Source organism: Ranitomeya variabilis, chromosome 4 (assembly GCF_051348905.1).
Source record: "Ranitomeya variabilis isolate aRanVar5 chromosome 4, aRanVar5.hap1, whole genome shotgun sequence".
Taxonomy (NCBI): Eukaryota; Metazoa; Chordata; class Amphibia; order Anura; family Dendrobatidae; genus Ranitomeya; species Ranitomeya variabilis.
In genome coordinates this window covers 709,018,670-709,040,864 of record NC_135235.1, presented here as the reverse complement: position 1 = coordinate 709,040,864, position 22,195 = coordinate 709,018,670, and the positions used below count along the sequence as shown (strand labels likewise).

Below are 22,195 nucleotides of genomic sequence, written 5' to 3'. Positions count from 1 at the left end.
TATTGTTTAATTCAAGAGATGTTGGAAAAAAATTTGTGAGGACCGTTTGTTTCCTATTATCCTTTGTGAAGAATTCCAAAGTTATCACCACAAAAAGCGACACGTCAGATGCGAAAAATGGGAGTATTTTGGGCAGTAACTACTGTAGTCAAAAACTGACTATGAACAATAACACATCTATCAAAATATTCAAACTCAACAGTCTTCATCAGTAAAATATGAGTAGTGGTATCAACTCTCTGGAGTAATTAATTAGAGTATGGGGCTCGGTGGCTCTTGGCAATCTAAACTATCGTAAGGGCCAATATTTTCTATCAGATGAGTTTCAAGAAAAAATATTAGACATTTAAAGAGAACTTTTGATAATACTGCAGAGCTGGGGCATCTTCAATTTAGATCTCGCACATTTGGAAGAGGTAATGGAGACTTTAAAAAAAATACCAGGGAGTTCAAACTTACAAACTCACCCAACTGAGGCAGGCTGATCCTACCACAATCAAACTATCAACCAGAATGAACATGTAAAAAAAAAAAAAAAAAAAACACATAGGACAAAAAATGTTACATCTCCCCCAAAAAAGAATGTACGAGGGGAGAACTCCAACACTAAACTGGAGATGCACTCGTTTATGGTGGACCATTGGAGCTACTGAGTCCTGACCAGAAGAGTAGAGAAAGTATTAGTGCCCCCATTTCAGGAGAGATTGTGCAGTAATCTGAATTTCTTATGATTGAAAACATAATGTCATTTATGACATGGAGTGAATCTATGAAACCAGGACTCGAGCCATGCCAACACATCTCCTGCAGGCATGCTATTCCATCCGGTTTGTGTTTAGTAGGACCATCATTTATTTTTCAACAGGTCAATGACCCCAAACACACCTCCAGGCTGTGTAAGGGCTAATTGACCAAGAAGGAGAGTGATGGGGTCCTACGCCAGATGACCTGGCCTCCACAAGCACCAGACCTGAACCCAATCAAGATTGTTTGAGGTGAGCTGGACCGCAGAGTGAAGGCAAAAGGGCCAACAAGTGCTAAGCATCTCTGGGAACTCCTTCAAGATTGTTGGAAGACCATGTCCGGTGACTACCTCTTGAAGCTCATCAAGAGAATGCCAAGAGTGTTCAAAGCAGTCATCAAAGCAAAAAGGTGGCTACTTTGAAGAACCTAGAATATGAGACATATTTTCAGTTGTTTCACTCTTTTTTGTTAAGTATATAATTCCACATGTGTTAATTCATAGTTTTGATGCCTTCAGTGTGAATGTACAATTTTCATAGTCATGAAAATACAGAAAAATCTTTAAATGAGAAGGTGTGTCCAAACTTTTGGTCTGTACTGTATATATATTTATATGTAAATGTACTCAATGGGTACTGTTTATAGGATTGGGGCTAGAATAGGATATAGGATAGGCTAGAACTGTAGTGGGGCTAGAATGGAGGGGGGCACAGTAGTGATAGATGATATCATAGAATAGAGCAGGAGGTAGGCAGCACAGGGGTTAACTAAAGGGGAGGTACAGTAAGGAGCAGGGAAGTATAATCAGGATACTTCCTGATTATAGACAGACACCCAGGCAGCCTTGCCAAGGGCAGGATGCATGCAGTGTATGAGACAGCTACAGGTCATGGGGGTAAAGCTGCGGACGGCAATATGGGGCCCCAGGCTGGAGAATAGTACAGTCGGGCATCAGCTCAATAGGATCATCCTCAGGGCGGTTCTGGGGTCTACGACTGGGGCGGGAGTCAGTAAGATGAACTCCTGGCACCTTTGCAAGATGGAATGGGACAAGGGGCTGACAGGGAGCTGGTGATGCAGGTAGTACAGAAAGGGCACGGATTGTCCACAGAAATTGCATGGATTGCCAGGAGAGAAGAAGGACGGGTTATGAAGGAAATGGAGTCTGCCCAGAAGGAAGGGAAAGTGCAAGATATGATGCTTTGTGTGAAGTGTGCTGCAAAAGTGATGGGTGCCCATGTTATCAGTAAAGTTGAACTGTTTGAAAAGGACTGTGATGCTGCAGTGTTTTATGGAACCTGGAATCCTGAAGCTGGAGTGAAAGAAACCGAGGGAACTAAAATGAGTACTCTGTTGCACACACACACACACACACCAGAAAGGACTCTGTATTTCATCTGCGGGGTGCCAGGGTGTGGAAACACTACAGCTCATTGCCACGACTACCACCCTGGCTGCCTTACACTTGCAGGTTGTAAGCGCTATACAAAAGAGTTTTCACAATTTCACAAAGCCATTTAAACATTTTCGGATGGAGGAGAATGTTATGCTCTACCGGCAAAATGGGGATCACATGATTGTGCCACGTCCGAACTACACGATTGATAAAGCAGCCACAGCCGGTGACCGAGAAGAATCTGTGACTTCTCTGTAGTTAGTGGTCACTACTCACCTGGGTAGTCATATGTAGGAGTCTCCTCTTTACACCGCTCATCATCCCTCACATATATCTCTGTAGTATTAATATGGGTCAGATCTTCACCCTGAAATAAATATTGTAAAAGTCACAGACAGATGGAGAAGTCACATCTATAAATCAGCTCTTATCCTGCCATCTCCACCGTTCTCATGACACCAGTATGAAACATGTAATACTGGTGGATAAAACAAGAATGAGAACACGACCTTCGCCACCGTCTACACATCATAGGAGAGATCTCATGACACCTTCTCTCCATCTACCTGATAATCCTGAGGAACATTGGGATCTTCTTGTTTACAGTCCTGTGGAAGAAGAGGACGGGGACATCTCTCTGGTGTTGTCCTCTTACCGGATAGATCTAGAGGAAACACATACAGGGACTGTATTCATTCTTTACATACAGATAATTATAGGCTGTGTGTATTTAATCCTATTACCCGGTGATGTGAGGGGCTGGGGAACCTCCATCATGACGTCCTTGTACACATCTTTGTGTCCTTCTAAATACTCCCACTCCTCCATGGAGAAATAGACAGCGACATCCTGACACCTTATAGGAACCTGACACATACAATGATACTGTCATCCCCCGATCCCTTCATAGCGTTACTGTATAATGTCCCAGCATTCCCAGCAGTGTCACCTCTCCAGTCAGTAGCTCAATCATCTTGTAGGCGAGTTCTAGGATCTTTTGGTCATTGATGTCCTCATGTATCAGTGGGTGAGGTGGAGGCCTTGTGATTGGGCTCAGGTGTCTTCCCCATCCCTCGGATACAGGGTCCTGGCAGCACTCACTAGAGGTCTTCTTCACTACTGTGTAATCCTGGTTATGGAGAGACACATTAATAAATCTCACTACAGACATTTCCAGAGTCCTCACCTCTCCAGTTCTGTCCATCTGTTATTCCCACAGGTAAGAATGATGTAATGTGACGTCATCAGAATCTCTCACCTCTCCAGTAAGCCGGAAGAGGATCTCTAGGGTGAGGTGTAATATCCTCTCTGCCGTCTTGTCCCTCTTCATATCCATTCTTGATGGGTAGTTAAGAAAAATTCTCTTAATATAGAAGATGTCTACTGAAAGGATCGGATATTTGTAGGAAAGAAAGTATTAGTGCCCCCATTTCAGGAGAGATTGTGCAGTAATCTGAATTCCTTATGATTGAAAACATAATGTAATTTATGACATGGAGTGAATCTATGAAACAAGGACACAAGCCATGCCAACACATCTCCTGCAGGCGTGAATAAATGTATATTACAGCCATCCACCATCCACCTCTCGTGTCTCCCCTTTTCCTCATAGTTTGTAAGCTTGCGAGCAGGGCCCTCATTCCTCCTGGAATCTATTTTGAACTGTGATTTCTGTTATGCTGTAATGTCTATTGTCTGTACAAGTCCCCTCTATAAGTTGTAAAGCGCTGCGGAATATGTTGGCGCTATATAAATAAAAAATTATTATTATTATTATTATCAGCCACGCACAGCTTAGAGAAATATCATGGCACAAGGGTAAATGTTTTTTATGTAGTTTATCACAATCCTCCTTGAAATTAGTCAGCTTTTAATATAAATTGAAAAGTCAGGATAAAGGGAAACTCTTATTGTACAGAAATTCACACTTGGCCTCACTGCACATTTAATATTGTCGATCATAAAAGCGAAGTTTGGCCAGAAAGACTGGACCTGGTCTTGTAGGAACCATATGAGCACATTCAGCAGCACAGGAGGGAGAGAAGGAAGATTCATCCAATAAGATCTCAGGGTTCTAGGAAGCCAACAGCTTCATTACCCTTCGCTTTCTCTTACAGGACCATCATAATATCTTATCAGCACATTCTAAGTACCTTGTTATTTGGCTTTGAAGTCTACAGACCTGGGCAGGTAAAGGTCAGCGTGTTCTAATCCCTAGGGGTAGGTGGATCCTGTGTAAGAAGGTGGCGGGGACCATCTTATGCCTTCTTTCTCCTGGACTCTGTTCGCACGTTCACATGTGGCACCTCACTGTGTATTACTGTTCATACCATATACCATAATGTAAACGTACTCAATGGGTACTGTTTATAGGATTGGGGCTAGAATGGGATATAGGATAGGCTAGAACTGTAGTGGGGTTAGAATAGCGGGGGGCACAGTAGTGATAGATGATATCATAGAATAGAACTGGAGGTAGGCAGCACAAGGATTAACTAAAGGGGAGGTACAGCAAGGAGCAGGGAAGTATAATCAGGATACTTCCTGATTAGAGACAGACACCCGGGCAGCCTTGCCAAGGGCGGGGTGCATACCGTGTATGAGACAGCTACAGGTCATGGGGATAAAGCTGCGGATGTAAATGAGGGGCCCCAGACTGGAGAATAGTACAGTCGGGCATCAGCTCAATAGGATCATCCTCAGGGCAGTTCTGGGGTCTACGACTGGGGCGGGAGTCAGCAAGATGGAACTCCTGGCACCTTTGCTAGGTGGAATCGGACAAGGGGCTGACAGGGAGCTGGTGATGCAGGAAGTACGGAAGGGACACGGATTGTCCACAGAGATGGCATGGATTGCTGGGAGAGAAGAAGGAGAGGTTATAGAGGAAATGGAGTCTGCCCAGAAGGCAGGGAAAGTGCAAGATATGATGCTTTGTGTGAAATGTGCTGCAAAAGTGATGGGTGCCCATGTTATCAGTAAAGTTGAACTGTATGAAAAGTACTGTGACACTGCGGTGTTTTATGGAACCTGGAATCGTGAAGCTGGAGTGAAAGAGACTGAGGGAACTCCAGCAACTGAAATGGGTACTATGCTGCACACATCACACACAAAAGAAAGGACTTTGTATTTCATCTGCGGGGTGCCAGGGTGTGGAAACACTACAGCTCGTTGCCACGACTACCACCCTGGCCGCCTTACACCTGCAGGTTGTAAGCGCTATACAAAAGGGTTTTCACAATCTCACAAAGCCATTTAAACATTTTCGGATGGAGAATGTTATGCTCTACCGGCAAAATGGGGATCACATGATAGTGCCACGTCCGAACTACACCATTGATAAAGCAGCCACAGCCGGTGACTGAGAAGAATCTGTGACTTCTCTATAGTTAGTGGTCACTACTCACCTGGGTAGTCATATGTAGGAGTCTCCTCTTTACACCGCTCATCATCACCCCTCACATATGTCTCTGTAGTATTAATAGGGGTCAGATCTTCACCCTGAAACAAATATTATAAAAGTCACAGACGGATGGAGAAGTCACATCTATAATCAGCTCTAATCCTGCCATCTCCACCGTTCTCATGACACCAGTATGAAACATGTAATACTGGTGGATAAAACAAGACTGAGCACAAGACCTTCACCACCGTCTACACATCATAGGGGAGATCTCAGGACACCTTCTCTCCATCTACCTGATGATTCTGAGAGACATTGGAATCTTCTTCTTTACAGTCCTGTGAAAGAAGAGGACGGGGACATCTCTCTGGTGTTGTCCTCTTACTGGATAGATCTGGAGGAAACACAGGGACTGAATTCATTCTTTACATACAGATAATACAGATAATTATAGGCTGTGTGTATTTAGTCCTATTACCCGGTGATGTGAAGGGCTGGGGAACCTCCATCATGACATCCTTGTACACATCTTTGTGTCCTTCTAAATACTCCCACTCCTCCATGGAGAAATAGACGGCGACATCCTGACACCTTATAGGAACCTGACACATACAATGATACCGTCATCCCCCGATCCCTTCATAGCGTTACTGTATAATATCCCAGCATTCCCAGCAGTGTCACCTCTCCAGTCAGCAGCTCAATCATCTTGTAGGTGAGTTTTAGGATCTTTTGGTCATTGATGTCCTCATGTATCAGTGGGTGAGGTGGAGGCCTTGTGATTGGGCTCAGGTGTCTTCCCCATCCCTCGGATACAGGGTCCTGGCAGCACTCACTAGAGGTCTTCTTCACTACTGTGTAATCCTGGTTATGGAGAGACACATTAATAAATCTCACTACAGACATTTCCAGATCCCTCACCTCTTGAGTTCTGTCCAACAGTTTTATTGCCATAAATAAGAATTATGTAATGTGACGCTATCAAAATCTCTCACCTCTCCAGTAAGACGGAAGAGGATCTCTAGGGTGAGGTGTAATATCCTCTCTGCCATCTTGTCCCTCTTCAGATCCATTCTTGATGGGTAGTTAAGAAAAATTCTCTTAATATAGAAGATGTCTCCTGAAAGGATCGGATATTGTAGGGACCTGAATAGGAAGACGATGAGACGATGAATCATTACAAAGAATTCTGTGTAATACTAAAATTACTGGAGATAACAAGGGAAACATTTCAGAAGACAGAACGTGTAGATCTTGTATTCTCTAGTCTTGTATGGACTGGAACATAAGCTGAATTACTGAGTAAGACTTCTCCATGCAACCAATCACTGGCTATGTTACTCACTGCTTCGGCAATTAATTTGCTGTAGGAATCACAAGTTCGTTGGGTCAGACCAGAAAATACAGACCCTGGCGGAGACCCAAGCAGCAATTACTGTATTTTTCGGAATACAAGATGCACTTTTTCCCCAAAAATTTTTGGGTGGAAAATGGGGGTGCGTCTTCTAGTCGGAATATACTTACAATTAGTGTGACGGCAGCAGGAGTCGGGTGATTCTACGGCGGTCCGACACTGCAGGGAGATCACACTCCCTTCCTAGGCTGGTGCGGCAGTATTCGGCGGTGTGCAGTGGTGCGGGGTTCCGCCAACATTTTTGGAAAGCCCAGAGCACTGCACATCCACACTGCTGCCATGTGGTAGCCCCTGGGAAAATGGCCTCTGGGAAAATGGTCACCAGGTTGGTACATGCACACATTGAGATCTCGGAAGATGAGATCTTGGAGCCGAGATCTCAATATGTAGCGGCATTTTCCCAGAGGCCATTTTACTGGAGGACACTGCATTGCAGCAGTGGGGGTGTGCGGTGCTCGGGGGCTTCCACAAAATGACAGCGTAGCCCCCGCCACCCTGAGCACCGACAAACATGCCGCATCAGCCTGGGATGGGATTTCCCAGAGGCTACTGCTTCATAGCAATGGATGTGCGGGTGCTCCGGGCTTTCAGAAAATGTTGGAGGAGCCACCACACCACGAGAACCACAGAACCTACAGCATCAGTCTGCGATAGGAGTCATGTCACTGCTGGACCACCGAACACCCCCTGTGACCACCCTCCACCAGCGCTACGGATTTCCCACAGTAAGCTGAATTCGGTCTGCATGACGGACCACCATTTGACACATTTTGTTTTCCCTATTTCCCTTCTGTAAATCTGGGGTGCGTCTTATGGTCCGGTGCATCTTATAGTCCGAAAAATATGGTATATTTTTATTAATTTACAACATTCTTTTTTCTCTGACATCTACTAATAAAACCTATAAAGTTTAGGCCACAGACAACAAATAGTGTGTTCCTCGGAGTCGGCAGCTGAATACGTTTCTCAGACTCATCTTCCATAACGCTAATTCTCGTCTCATTTACAGACCCTGAAATCGGCATTAACAATACTGCAGGAGATATTCATTACACGTGACAGGAGAAATAACTACTTCATGATGAGGATGACATCATCTTCTACTACGGCTCTAGGAACATATTTGTCCAGATTCCATCACTGACTACATCACCACCAGCCGTCTATATGAATGTTTCCAGTCTTCCCCGCACTGTATCATTTATCCCGTCAGATCTCATGTCTGATTCACACAAATAAGTTTGAGGCTTTTATAAAAAATAAAAAAAATTATTGTTTTCAAAAACACCATGGTCAGAAATAACCATATTTTTTGGATTATAAGACACACTGGACCATAAGACGCACCTAGGCTTTAAATTTTATATATACAGCTCTGGCAAAAATTACGAGACCACTGCAAAATTTTCAGTTTCTCTGATTTTTCTCTTTATAGGTATGTTTTTTGAGTAAAATGTACACTGTTTTATTTTATAAAGTACTGACAACATTTCTCCGAAATTTAAAGCTAAAAATGTTATATTTATTTTCAGCAAATGAGAAATTGACAAAGTAATAAAAAAGAAACAGTGTTTTCAAACCTCAAATAACGCAAAGAAAACAAGTTCTTATTCATGTAGAAACAACGATACTAATATTTTAACTTAGGATGAGTTCAGAAATGAATATTTGGTGGAATAACCATGATTTTTAATCACAGTTTTCATGCGTCTTGGCATGCTTTCCACCAGTCTTTCCCACTGCTTTTGGGTGACCTTATACCACTCCTGGAACAAAAATGTAAGCAGTTCTTTGTTTGATGGCTTGTGACTATCCATCTTCCTCTTGATTACATTCAAGAGGTTTTCAATGGGGCTCAAGTCTGGAGATTGGGCTGGCCATGACAGGGTCTTGATGTGGTGCTCCTTCATCCACACATTGATTGACCTAGCTGTATGGCATGGGGCATTCTCCTGCTGGAAAACCCAGCCCCCAGAGTAAGGGAGCATTGCCTGAGCAGAAGGAAGCAAGTGGTTTTCAAGGATAACCTTGTATGCGGCTTGATTCATACTTCCTTCGCAAAGATTAACCTGCCCAATTCCAGCTTTGCTGAAGCATCCCCAGATCATCACCGATCCTCCATCAAATGTCACAGTGGGTGCAAGATGCTGTGGCTTGTACGCCTCTCCAGGTCTCCGTCTAAGTATAAGATGACCAGGTGTTGGGCAAAGCTGAAAATTAGACACATCAGAGAAGATTACCTTACTCCATTCCTCTATGGTCCAATCCTTAGGGTCTTTGGCAAGCTTCAGCCTGGCTCTCCTTTGCTTCTCATTGATGAAAGGCTTTTTTCTAGCTTTACATGACTTGAGGCCTGCCTCTAGGAGTCTGTTATGAATTGTTCTTGCCGTACACGTCACCCCAGCTGCTATTTGCCATTCCTTTTGTAGGTCACTTGATGTCATCCTGGGGTTGCTGAGTGACATTCGAATAAGAGGACCGTTATCCCGGTCAGTGGAGAGTCGCTTTCACCCTCTGCCGGTCTGTAGCTTTGTTGTCCCCAATGTCTGCTGCTTGACTTTGTTGTAATGGACTACAGTCCGTCTACTAGTAAAGCCAGAATTGAGTCCATCTTTTCCTCACTCAAGACTTTTCTTTTCAACTTCTTTGACATGGTTACAAATTATTTTTTCATTCAAATTAATTTTGGACTTTTTCTAGCACTTGTTTGGTCATCCAGCTTGTCCTATTGCAAGAGGATTGTGAAGACAACAGTGTTTTTTTTATACTTTCCCTCGTTAAATAAGATTTGGTTCAGGTGATCTCCAAATCAGAAGCACATTAAGGAGAATGAGGTGTACTTTGGTTGGAATTGAACTGACCCTGGAATGGAATGGCTGTCAGACATGTAGAGATGGTGATTTTTAGAAAACTGTGCAGTGGTTGATTTTTGCCAGAGCTGTATATGTTCCAATCCTGATATAAGTGGCTCCATTCAGATATATATAACATCTATCATGGTATGCATGTCCTCAGTTATATATGGCCACCAATCCAGGTATACGTGCCCCCATTGAGTATACATGGCCCCTTATCCTGGTCTATATGGCCCCCACCCCCATCCTGGTTTACATGATTAACCATCCTGGTATATATGGCTGGCCCCATCCCGGTATACATGGCACCCCATCCTGGTTTACTTGGCCACCATCCCCATCCTAGTATGCATGGCCCCCCCATCTCCATCATAGTATACATTGCCCCTATCCCCAACCTCATATACAGTACATGGCTACTATCCCCATTTTGTTAAACATGGCTCCCATCATTATCATGGTATAGATGCCACCCAATCCTAGTAAACATGGCCCTATCACGCTGCTCACATAAAAAATAAACGATTTTACGCACCTTCCCTCTGCTCAGCGCCATGTTTGATTCCATCAGCTGATTTCAGAGTGTAAGCAGCGCACAAAGTGTAAGTAGCCTCCACACGCTGAGGTCAGCTTCCAGAATATTCACTGCTCCCCACGCCCATATTTTTGGGCGTGGTGAGCAGTAAATATTCATCTTCTTTAATAGTGGTTGGGCGATCATGTGTGCCCGCTATTAAAGAGAATGAATATTCACTGCTCCACAGGCCCAGTGAGAGGGACTGTGGGTGAGAGGGACTATGGGCGTGGGGAGCAGTGAATATTCATGCTCTTTAACAGTGGGCAAATGTGTTAGCTGCAGCTGCTGGCTCCTGCCTCCTGTAACCTGCTCCCCCGTCTCTGCCACTTCCCCCCTGCCCTTAGCCACTATAAGGTACATCTGGGCTATAAGACGCACCCTTTTCTCTAAAATTTTGGAGGGAAAAAGTGCGTCTTATTGTCCAAAGAATATGGTACTTGACCCCAAAGTCTCCATGTACAGTGTTTTATGGGGTTTATTTCTGGCCTTAGGCTTTCCTACATTACAAGAAAGACAGCAGAAAAAAAGCAAATATTAAAATGTTTAAAAAAGCAAATAGACACCAACAATTCTTGGAAGAAGAAAAAAAAAAAAACATAAAAAAGCAGAAGACACATTCTATTATTTTCAACACGCTAAACATTTGTTTTTAAATTAACTCTTTTGGACCCCAGAACATAGATGTACACCGCAGGGACAGAACAGGTGCGGCTGCAACAAAAAGCCTGGCAGTTTAGGGGTGGATGACTGTATGAAAATAGTCGTGCGTTCAGGCTTCCGCTAAGTGCACCTAGTGGATCCTGTGCCTCGGGCAGGTATTGTCAACCCACAGGATATTAACCTAAATGTGACCCGACTGAGGTGCTCTGCACACTACAGGGTATGGGTGTGTGGCGTATATATGCACACATGTAAATCGTGTAAACCACATACACCGGTAGGGCCGGCTGGGGACTCACCAGGTTCCAAAGGCGATGTGGTGCTGCTTTATATGTTGCTGCCTGAAAAGATCTGTGGTGGCGGTCCTGGTGTTCAGATGGCAGGAAGGCGGATTAGTGGCAGCCACGGCACATCAGGAATGCAAAGAAGCTGCGTAGAGCCAGGGAGAGCCCCGGCCAGTGGCGTCCCTGCATACGAGCGGTAACCCTGATGAAGAAGGACGCTACTCCTTCGAAACGCATCGGATACCCTCTTGGTCTCAGCACCGCTCCGTAGTTCCTGTAACATCACACGCCAGGCTTTCCCACGGCCACTCTTCCCCCGCTCGTATCCACGGACGCCGCTGGCCGAGGCTCTCCCTGGCTCTACGCAGCTTCTTTGCATTCCTGCTGTGCCGTGGCTGCAACTAGTCCGCGTTCCTGCCATCTGAACACCACGACCGCCACCACGGATCTTTTCAGGCAGCAACATATAAATCAGAACCACATCCACAACTCCTTTGGATCCTGGTGAGTCCTCAGCCGGCCCTACCGGTGTATGTGGTTTACACAATTTACATGTGTGCATATATACGCCACACACCCATACCCTGTAGTGTGCAGAGCACCTTAGTCACATTTAGGTTAATATCCTGTGGGTTGACAATACCTGCGCGAGGCACAGGATCCATTAGGCGCACATAGTGGAAGCCTGAATGCACGACTATTTTCATATAGTCATCCACCCCTATTCAGCAGGGGTCCTACTCAGAACCCCCACCCCCACCCACAAGCCCCCAGTAGGTGCACTTCCTTTCCTCATTTTTTGACCCAATTCCCTTCACGGTTGTCATACCCTCAAGCACAGTTTCCGCTTCACTATCATAATTGGTTACAATACACGACAGTTCTGGCACCTGTCTGTCTCGATTCCAGCTGCTGAGGGTAGCATTCAGGAGTTAGCACTTGTGTGTTTTTCTATATACAGCCGTGGCAGTTTAACCACTTGCTCTTGTCAAAAGCAAACATGGCATCTCAGAAGGTGTCACAGAGTTCGGCTGAATGCCCTCCGCCCCGAGTACTCGATAGTATGGGGCGGCCTAGATACTACGATACTTATATGCCTAATAATGGTCAAACAACAGAATCTAAAATACAGATACCATCATAATAATTCGGGATTAAAGCAACCCGTATACATATGGGTACAACCCTGCGGAGCTCCCAAACAACATTCAACCACCAAAACATGGAGCAAAAACACCACAAAAAAAAACAAAGAAAAAGTTTTCTTGATTAGAATAAAATTGTATTCTTTTATTGCAAAAAATGAGTAAATACAGAAGTCATTAAGTTATAAATATGTATAAACAGAGCTATTCGAATATGGCCACAGATGCCAAGATGTACAAATGCAACAGACAAGACATACTCATGGGCAAAGTAATACATAATCATCAGCAATATCCCCAATCAAAATATCAATCCAATCTAAAGTGCCAGTGCATAAACTCCAGATATAGGGATGGCCAAATCCTAAGTGTCCTAGAGGTAAGTATACAATAGTAACAAAGATTTCTCACTGTTCTTCAATCAGTGACCTGTCATAGAAAACTCACCACCTAAAACACTAAGGGGCCATACATATTGTAAGTAGTCTCACCCATATACAGTACAGACCAAAAGTTTGGACACACCTTCTTATTTAAAGATTTTTCTGTATTTTCATGACTATGAAAATTGTACATTCACACAGAAGGCATCAAAACTATGAATTAACACATGTGGAATTATATACTTAACAAAAAAGTGTGAAACAACTGAAAATATGTCTTATATTCTAGGTTCTTCAAAGTAGCCACCTTTTGCTTTGATGACTGCTTTGCACACTCTTGGCATTCTCTTGATGAGCTTCAAGAGGTAGTCACCGGGAATGGTTTTCACTACACAGGTGTGCCCTGTCAGGTTTAATAAGTGGGATTTCTTGTCTTATAAATGGGGTTGGGACCATCAGTTGTGTTATGCAGAATTTGTATTATGGCAAGAAAAAAGCAGCTAAGGAAAGAAAAACGAGTGGCCATCATTACTTTAAGAAATGAAGGTCAGTCAGTCCAAAAAATTGGGAAAACTTTGAAAGTGTCCCCAAGTGCAGTGGCAAAAACCATCAAGCGCTTCAAAGAAACTGGCTCACATAAGGACCGCCCCAGGAAAGTAAGACCAAGAGTCACCTCTGCTTCTGAGGATAAGTTTATCGGAGTCACCAGTCTCAGAAATCACAGGTTAACAGCAGCTCAGATTAGAGACCAGGTCAATGCCACACAGAGTTCTAGCAGCAGATACATCTCTACTACAACTGTTAGGGCTCATTTCCACTTGCGAGGAAAACGGACGAGTGCAATCCGATTAAAAAAAAAAAAAAAAATTGGATTGCACTCGGACCAATGTTATTCAATAGGCGTCTTTTCATTTGCGATTTTTTTCTCAGCCGAAATCGGACTGAGAAAAAAAAATCGCTGCATGCTTCGTATTGCTGCGATTCTTGGACGAGACTCGCCAATGCAAGTCAATGGGTGCGAGAAAAAAAATGCACAGCACTCGCACCATGCGTATGACGTCCGTTTTTTACGGACACCTTACCATTCTGTGGCATAGAACACTGTAAATGGTCCTGTAACTGACTGTATAAAAATAGTTGCAGAGAAAAAAAAAAGGATTGCATACGGATGCCATATGGATGGTGCAATTAAAAAAAAAAAAAAATCACATTTAACTCGCATGACAATCGCATACTTTTCATCCCTTTTTTTAGGTCCAGATTACGGACCGTTTTTTCTCCCGCAAGTGGAAATGAGCTCTTAAGAGGAGACTTTGAGCAGCAGACCTTCATGGTAAAATAGCTGCTAGGAAACCACTGCTAAGGACAGGCAACAAGCAGAAGAGACTTGTCTGGGCTAAAGAACACAAGGAATGGACATTAGACCAGTGGAAACCTGTGCTTTGGTCAGATGAGTCCAAATTTGAGATCTTTGGTTCCAACCACCGTGTCTTTGTGCGACGCAGAAAAGGTGAATGGATGGACTCTACATGCCTGGTTCCCACCGTGAAGCATGGAGGAGGAGGTGTGATGGTGTGGGGGGCTTTGCTGGTGACACTGTTGGGGATTTATTCAAAATTGAAGGCGTACTGAACCAGCATGGCTACCACAGCAACTTGCAGCGGCATGCTATTCCATCCGGTTTGCGTTTAGTCGGACCATCATTTATTTTTCAACAGGACAATGACCCCAAACACACCTCCAGGCTGTGTAAGGGCTATTTGACCAAGGAGGAGAGTGATGGGGTGCTACGCCAGATGACCTTGCCTCCACAGTCACCAGACCTGAACCCAATCGAGATGGTTTGGGGTGAGCTGGACTGCAGAGTGAAGGCAATAGAAGACCATTCTTGGTGACTACCTCTTGAAGCTCATCAAGAGAATGCCAAGAGTGTGCAAAGCAGTCATCAAAGCAAAAGGTGGCTACTTTGAAGAACCTAGAATATAAGACATAACAAAAAAAGTGTGAAACAACTGAAATTAAGTATATAATTCCACATGTGTTAATTCATAGTTTTGATGCCTTCAGTGTGAATGTACAATTTTCATAGTCATGAAAATACAGAAAAATCTTTAAATGAGAAGGTGTGTCCAAACTTTTGGTCTGTACTGTAGATGTCCATCTGTAGCCAAGCGCCCCGACGCACGTTTCGCAATGGCTTCCTTGGGGGGCTGGGTTTTAATTAGAATCACCTGGAAAACTAATTATCACATGTGTTTAAGATTGATTTCAGTGATCCATTGAGACACTATACCATCCACGAGTTTATTTTAAAAACAAAACAAAGAAATCTTTAAGACACTTAAATCCAGTTTGCATAATAATTTGTAAACATTATCCTGTGTAAACTGCAAGCTGCTATTGTTGGAAAATTATACTATGTAGGTGGATGGCTGTAATGTGGGAACATTATACTGTGTGTAGGAATCTGCTATTGTGGGAACATTATACTATGTAGGAGGATGGTGATACTGTGGGAACATTACACTGTGTGTGGTGGGATGATGGTACTATGGAAACATACTGTGTGGAGAGAATGGAGGGACTGTGAGATTATACTATGTTTGGGGGTATGGTGAAACTGTGGAAATATCTTTTGTGTGAGACATGCCAGTACTGTGGAAACTTTATACTGTGTGAGGGGAATCATATATACTGCATAAGGGGTGTAACAACATGTGTCGTAAGAAGAACAAATCCTCAGGGCTGTGCGGCATTTGTACAAAAAGACTGCCATCTGCCATTCAGACAGGACCCTACAGAATCAATGGGAAGAGAAAGTTTCAGGAAGAAACAGTGTAGATGGTACACCAGGTCAGGTGACCTTGATGACACAGTTTCCTGTTATTATAAAGGCCATGGCCCCAAATCCACCAATAAAAACAGGGTGCCAGTGAAGAATCTGAGGTACCAGGCCATGGTAAAGTGCCCGAGGCAGCTGGTTGTGGTGGCAGTACCCAGGCGGCACCAGATGAGTCCCAGAGTCCAGACTATGCCAGCCAAGGCCAGAGAACCAAACCTGTGCTGATCAAGACCCGGAGTCCAGACTTTGCATGTCAATTCCTGAAAACCTAACATGCACCGGTCAAGACTCAGAGTCCAGATTAAGCCAGGCAAGAGCAGAGTCCCAGCTCTTGTTACTTTTGGTACAAGAGACGGATGTGCCAATGATCTGTGAGGAGAGTCTGCTCAGTAGTATACGCCTGCATTAAAGAGCAGGAGGCGTGAGTGAGCCGGCCATTGCTTTCAGCACTGAAATCAGTACAGGTGTTGGTCCAGGGTGTACAAGAGACAAGGTGTAAGCTGGTAGAAGTGAAGGCGGCCCAGCGAGCCTTGATAGGCTTTATTAGGAGGACTTATGGCCTAACGGGAAGAGGAGACCCCACTATGGCCGGTGTTCGCAGAGTAGAGTGTTGTCGACTATATGTGTCAGGAAAATCCCCCTTGTCAGTAGCTAAAGTAACATGTGGTTAGAGGCTGCTATTACAGTGAGAGTGAGGCGGGGAATTCATTGTGTATCTGATATTGTATATTTCACCTCGTAATCACCCTGTTCTGCATTATTCACTGTTGCCATAGTGACCACAATTCCCATTATCAGGAAATAAATAATTATATTGGTTACTTCCGCCTTGTGTTTGTCGGTGTGTTGTATCCGGTCACCTGATTACAGGGGCATTATACTGTGTGGGGGGCATCATATATACTGCATAAGGGGCATATTGGGGGCATTACACTGTGTGGGGGCATCATATATACTGCATAAGGGGCATATTGGGGGCATTACACTTTGTGGGGCCAAGAAAGAGGCCTGTACTAGGAGAACAATCCGCTACCTCACTTCCTGTCTTCCATAGTTGGGTCGTATGTATCTATTACAGGAAATAGAACAAAACATTATGATTCCTATAAAGTGGCAACAAAAACCTCAGAAGAGTCTCAGTACTGAAGGGGTTAATGTCCCCTGTGCTCAGTAATGAGAAATCTCCAGCACCGACCTCCACCCGCAGAGCCGCACTCTACATAGAGAATAATGGAGCTTCCAGCACCGACATCCACATGCGGCTGCTCTGTGCACACAGGACCTGTGATGAGGTCACGGAAGGGGAGGAGTCAGGGGTCACATGATCAGGGACCTCATTGTATGATACCGTAGACCAGACTTAAGTTTAGTCTGCAGTTAGCTATTCGATTTTCATGTATGGTGAATTATACATAGAGAGGATATTGTTTGGGTAAAATTTTGATCAGGACTTTGAGATGTTTATTTTGACTACTTCTGGTCCTGGGTTATTATCAACTCTATGTGTAGTTCAGAAGTTATTCACGTAAATCGCTTATGTCGCGAATAATCAATCGTACTCAATCTAACAAATTTTGCCCCCAAAATTAACAACTCTATGTATAGTTAAAGAATTATACAAAATATGCTAACTACACATGTGAAACATTTTATCGGTACCTCACTGTTTGCTATCACAACTTACTTGATGTTTCCATAAGGGCTTAACCCACTAATCTATGTTTAATTCAAGGGTTGTTGAACAGATGCTAAGTTTGTGTGTGAAATTACACTTAATAAAGTTTTATGTCATCAAATTATTTATATGTAATTGTATCGTCATTCTTAACCTTTTTTTAACTTTACATAGTGGTTCTTGTGTAGACATGGGGGTCAGTGGGTGCTCTCGTCCGCTGTCCCGACCGCCTTTACAAAGACAGCATGGACTATGGCTGATCCCAACTGAACGCCCGACCTCCTCAACAGTGGGTGGAACACTACTCATACAACACAAGGTGAGGGAATCACAATATTAAGACTTTCTTGGATCTCCAAACAATTAATGGCATATATCACACAACCAGCAAAACACAAAATGTAACAGGCAACAGTTTCTCACCCTTCCACTGGCTCCCCAGGGATTATAATATCCGTTCATCAGAGCTTCCAGGCAGGGCCGGCGTCAGCACCCGGTGCACCTGGGCAAGTGCCAGGGCCCTGGCGAGACAGGGTGCCCACTCACGCTGTCTGGGATACAGGGTACCCAGGAGCTGAAGGGGCCTGCAGTCAGAATTTTTACAAACCAGAGCGGTGTGTGTGCGGAGGAAGCAGGAGTCAGCATTGCGACAGACAGCTGGGAGAGGCAGCCAGTGCTGAGCAACAGGAGGGCGGGACTTTCCAGCATCCAATCCCGGCTGAGCGCGGGTTTAGTGCAGCTCCAGTGTGCTGTGCTCCCGTCACACAGTACAGTCAGGAGTGAGTCACGGAGCAGCCCCCCTCCCCCGGTGAGTGTTGTCTGAGCCTGTGTTGTTTAAGTTTATGGACAGTGTCCTGACAGGCTCTAGTCGGGTCCCTGCAGCCGACCATCCTCAGTGAGTTGGCTACTGTGCTCATTGACAGCGTCAATCATAACAGCAGCTGCCACAGTATGTCCCGAGTCTGACCCGTCTGTATCATGAAAATAGCAGAGCTGAGTGGCCCTTCACCTCCTGCAGAGAAGCATAACCTGCCCCCTGACAGGACACAGCAGCCCCCTCTCAAGATTCCCTGCATTTACTTCTCCAAACTTCAGTCTTCACAATGGAGCTATGGTGTCCTGTCAGGGGGCAGATGGGGCACAGAAGCCTTATCCTTCTCTGTTCTCTGGAGGGGGCTTATCAGGATTTATAGCCACTGAACAGGCTCCTCTTCTAGAGATGCTATGTAACATGACCACACACTGTGTATATATATATATATATATATATATATATATATATATATATATATATATATATATATATATATATATATATATATACACATACAATCACAGTATATGGTAAAAGTAGGCCGCAAATTCCACAGTACTATAGAAAAGTAATTGAGGCTGGACTCCAGCATGAGAAGCTAATGAGAGAAGATCTGCAGGGGGAATAAAGCGTCTTAGTCCTCGCTCACACGAGCGTATAACACAGCCGAGTGCTATGTGATGTTTATCGGATAACACTCGGCATAATGTTATACTATAGGGCAGAGCAGATCTGTGATTTTTTTCTGCAGACCAAATTCGTCTGTGGAAAAATTATCTGCAGCACGCTGCGAGTGGCTCTGGAATTCGGATTACACGGACCCATTGAAATCTATGGATGCGTGTGAAACTTCAGGCTGCACTCAGCTGTCATCTGGGTGCAGTCTGACATCCACGGCCTCAGACAGTGGAGAAGATGGAGAAATTAAGTGTCCTTGTCTTCTCAATATGCTCCGATTATCTCATGCAAGAGAATCAGATGACACTCGGATGAGAGTTTGAGCCGAGTGTCAGTGGCATAATTGAGTTGATTCTCTCACATGACAGAATCATGACTCGTGACCCCAGCCTTACACTTTTTTCAGCTGGACAATTATTTTATATATTTTAATTATTCCTAATATTCCCCAAAACTTTATAATATAAGTATCCTCCTTCCCAAACCACTGACTTAAGCAGGGCCGCCATCAGGGCATTACTGCCCTTACTGGATGGGGCCCGATGAGCAGATGGGGCCCGCACTGGGCCCCCTTTCCTCTGCTCAGCGGGCCCAAGCTAAAGGCTTCTGCCAGCTCAGCAACTGATCGTGTGTCCTCAGACCCACAGGCAGTTAAAATTTGTTCCTGTGTGGGAGATTGCTACCCCACAGCAACAGTTAACATCCGCCAGCCAATCACAGGCCGGCAGCTGACGTTAGCGGGCACTTAGCCAGCATATGACATCACTGTCATACGCCGAAACGAAGGTCCGGGCCTCAGATGCATCGAGTGGAGGACACTGTTGGATCTCAGCCAGGTAAAGAGAAACTTTATTTTTTTTGTAAAGCCGCGGTTTGGGGCATAATATACACTATGGGGGTGAATTATACCACTATGGGACAGCATAATACTGCTATGGGGCTGAATTATACTACTATATATAGTAGTGTATATACCTGTGAGAACCTCGCATCACTTCACCCTGCACAGCCGCCCGTTCTTTGGAGAGGAGTGTGCAGCTGCATAGAAAAACGGACGATTTGGGTGAGGCAATACAAGGCTCGCGCATCGCTCTCGCATAATTGGCATATAAGGGGATGACAGCCCCTCTGCTGTATGGTATTGTAGAATTTACAATAGCTATCACTCATGTAAGAAGTGAAATCTGGCATTGTACTATACCTATGTTTCTCTGCTGTATCTGTGCATCATGAATCGTGGTATGTGTTAAAAGGGGGGGGCCACTGGGACTCTTTCGCCCGGGGCCCTCAAAAACCTGGAGCCGGCCCTGCTTCCAGGGCTACTTACTCCAAGCCAGCAGCACCCCGCTTTCGGCGGGCACACACCGAGAACGGAATAATGCCAGATTTAGGAAGCTGACTGAGTACTGCAAATTCTGTAGTCAGGTGACTGGATTGTCCCAAGCTGGATACCATCCTTATGTAGTCTTTGATATCTCAGCCGAATCCTTGGATTCGATGCTGAAGTCCATGTAGTCTTATAATCCATGTTCGGTTATGGCCTGCCAATCGGATTCGCAGATCAAAAATTGGTACCATGCAGCAAGAGAGACTTGGGCACTGGACAGTCCTTCTATACCCCTGAGCTCTCAATTCAGACCCTTGGGGCTTCATGATTGGTGGAATAAGAGTGTGCTAGATTGGCTAGATTCCAAGCCACAAACACTCAGATCTACCTCTCTGGCCCAGACGTCACCGCTCTGCTGTCCAGAATCCCAGAGTGCTTATCAGCTATATCCTCCTTCTTCTCCTCTCACTTCCTCAAACTCAATGTGAACAAATCTGAACTCATCATCTTTCCTCCATCCCACAGATCTTCCTTACCTGACCTATCTATCGCAATCAATGACATCATGCTTTCCCCCGTACCGGAAGTCCGCTGCCTCGGAGTAACCTTCAACTCTGCACTGTCCTTCAAACCGCACATCCAAGCTCTTTCCACCTCCTGTCGCCGCCAGCTCAAAAATATCTCCAGAATCCGTCCTTTCCTCAACCTTCAATCTACTAAAATGCTTGTGCATGCCCTCATCATCTCCCGCCTTGACTACTGCAACATCCTTTTCTGTGGCCTCCCTGCTAACACCCTTGCACCTCTCCAGTCCATCCTTAACTCTGCTGCCCGACTAATCCATCTCTCTCCTCACTACTCCTCCGCTTCCCCTCTCTGCAAATCTCTTCACTGGCTCCCTTTCCCTCAGAGTATCCAGTTCAAATTACTAATACTGACCTACAAAGCCATCCATAACCTGTCTCCTCCATATATCTCTGAACTAATCTCCATATATCTTCCCTCACGTAATCTCTGGTCCTCCCAAGACCTCCTTTTCTCCTCCACACTTATTCGCTCCTCATTCAATCGCCTCCAAGACTTCTCCCGAATATCCCCCATCCTCTGGAATTCTCTGCCCCAAAACGTCCGGTTATCCACCACATTCAGATCCTTCAGACGGAACCTGAAAACTCATCTCTTCAGGAAAGCCTACAGCCTGCACTGACCCCGCTGCCTCCTCATCACCACCGAAGCTACCGCCTCACCAACACCGGAGCTCCTGCAACCCCCAACCTACTGTCTCCTTCCCCATAATCCTGCAGAATGTAAGCCCGCAAGGGCAGGGTCCTCGCCCCTCTGTATCAGTCTGTCATTGTAAAGGTACCTTCACACTGACCAACTTTCCAACGATAACGACAGCGATCCGTGACATTGCAGCGTCCTGGATAGCGATATCGTTGTGTTTGACACGCAGCAGCGATCTGGATCCTGCTGTGATATCGTTGGTCGGAGCTAGAAGTCCAGAACTTTATTTGGTCGTCAGATCGGCGTGTATCGTTGTGTTTGACAGCAAAAGCAACGATGCCAGCAATGTTTTACAATGGTAACCAGGGTAAATATCGGGTTACTAAGCGCAGGGCCGCGCTTAGTAACCCCATATTTTCCCTGGTTACCATTGTAAAAGTAAAAAAAAAAAACACTACATACTCACCTTCTGATGTCTGTCACGTCCCCCGGCGTCCGCGCTGCTGCTCAGAGCTTCCTGCACTGAATGTGTCAGTGCCTGGCGTAAAGCAAAGCACAGCGGTGACGTCACCGCTGTGCTCTGTACTGCCGGCGCTTAAACAGTGCAGGGAAGCGGACGCCGGGGGACGCGACAGGCACCGGAATGTAAGTATGTAGTGTTTGGGTTTTTTTACATTTACACTGGTAACCAGGGTAAACATCGGGTTACTAAGCGCGGCCCTGAGCTTAGTAACCCGATGTTTACCCTGGTTACCCGGGGACTTCGGCATCGTT

General features: G+C 45.0%; 1 protein-coding gene across 3 annotated transcripts in view; it reads right to left on the bottom strand.

The window, feature by feature from the left end:
• Positions 1-18,016, bottom strand: part of LOC143766497 (uncharacterized) — a 38,323-nt gene extending 20,307 nt beyond the window's left edge. The window contains exons 1-11 of one of the 3 annotated variants that reach the window (XM_077254226.1): positions 17,799-18,016; positions 6,536-6,686; positions 6,225-6,404; positions 6,019-6,142; positions 5,837-5,934; positions 5,545-5,638; positions 3,399-3,523; positions 3,090-3,269; positions 2,884-3,007; positions 2,707-2,804; positions 2,417-2,507 (exon numbers count right to left, since the gene is read on the bottom strand). In XM_077254226.1, the coding sequence (XP_077110341.1) occupies positions 2,417-2,507; positions 2,707-2,804; positions 2,884-3,007; positions 3,090-3,269; positions 3,399-3,523; positions 5,545-5,638; positions 5,837-5,934; positions 6,019-6,142; positions 6,225-6,404; positions 6,536-6,613 (1,192 nt within the window). In that variant the 5' untranslated portion in view covers positions 6,614-6,686; positions 17,799-18,016. Of the gene's footprint in view, positions 1-2,416; positions 2,508-2,706; positions 2,805-2,883; positions 3,008-3,089; positions 3,270-3,398; positions 3,524-5,544; positions 5,639-5,836; positions 5,935-6,018; positions 6,143-6,224; positions 6,405-6,535; positions 7,258-16,937; positions 16,982-17,798 lie in introns of those variants that run through there. The other 2 variants (XM_077254227.1, XM_077254225.1) reach the window with 2 other exon arrangements.
• Positions 18,017-22,195: the final 4,179 nt, after the last annotated feature.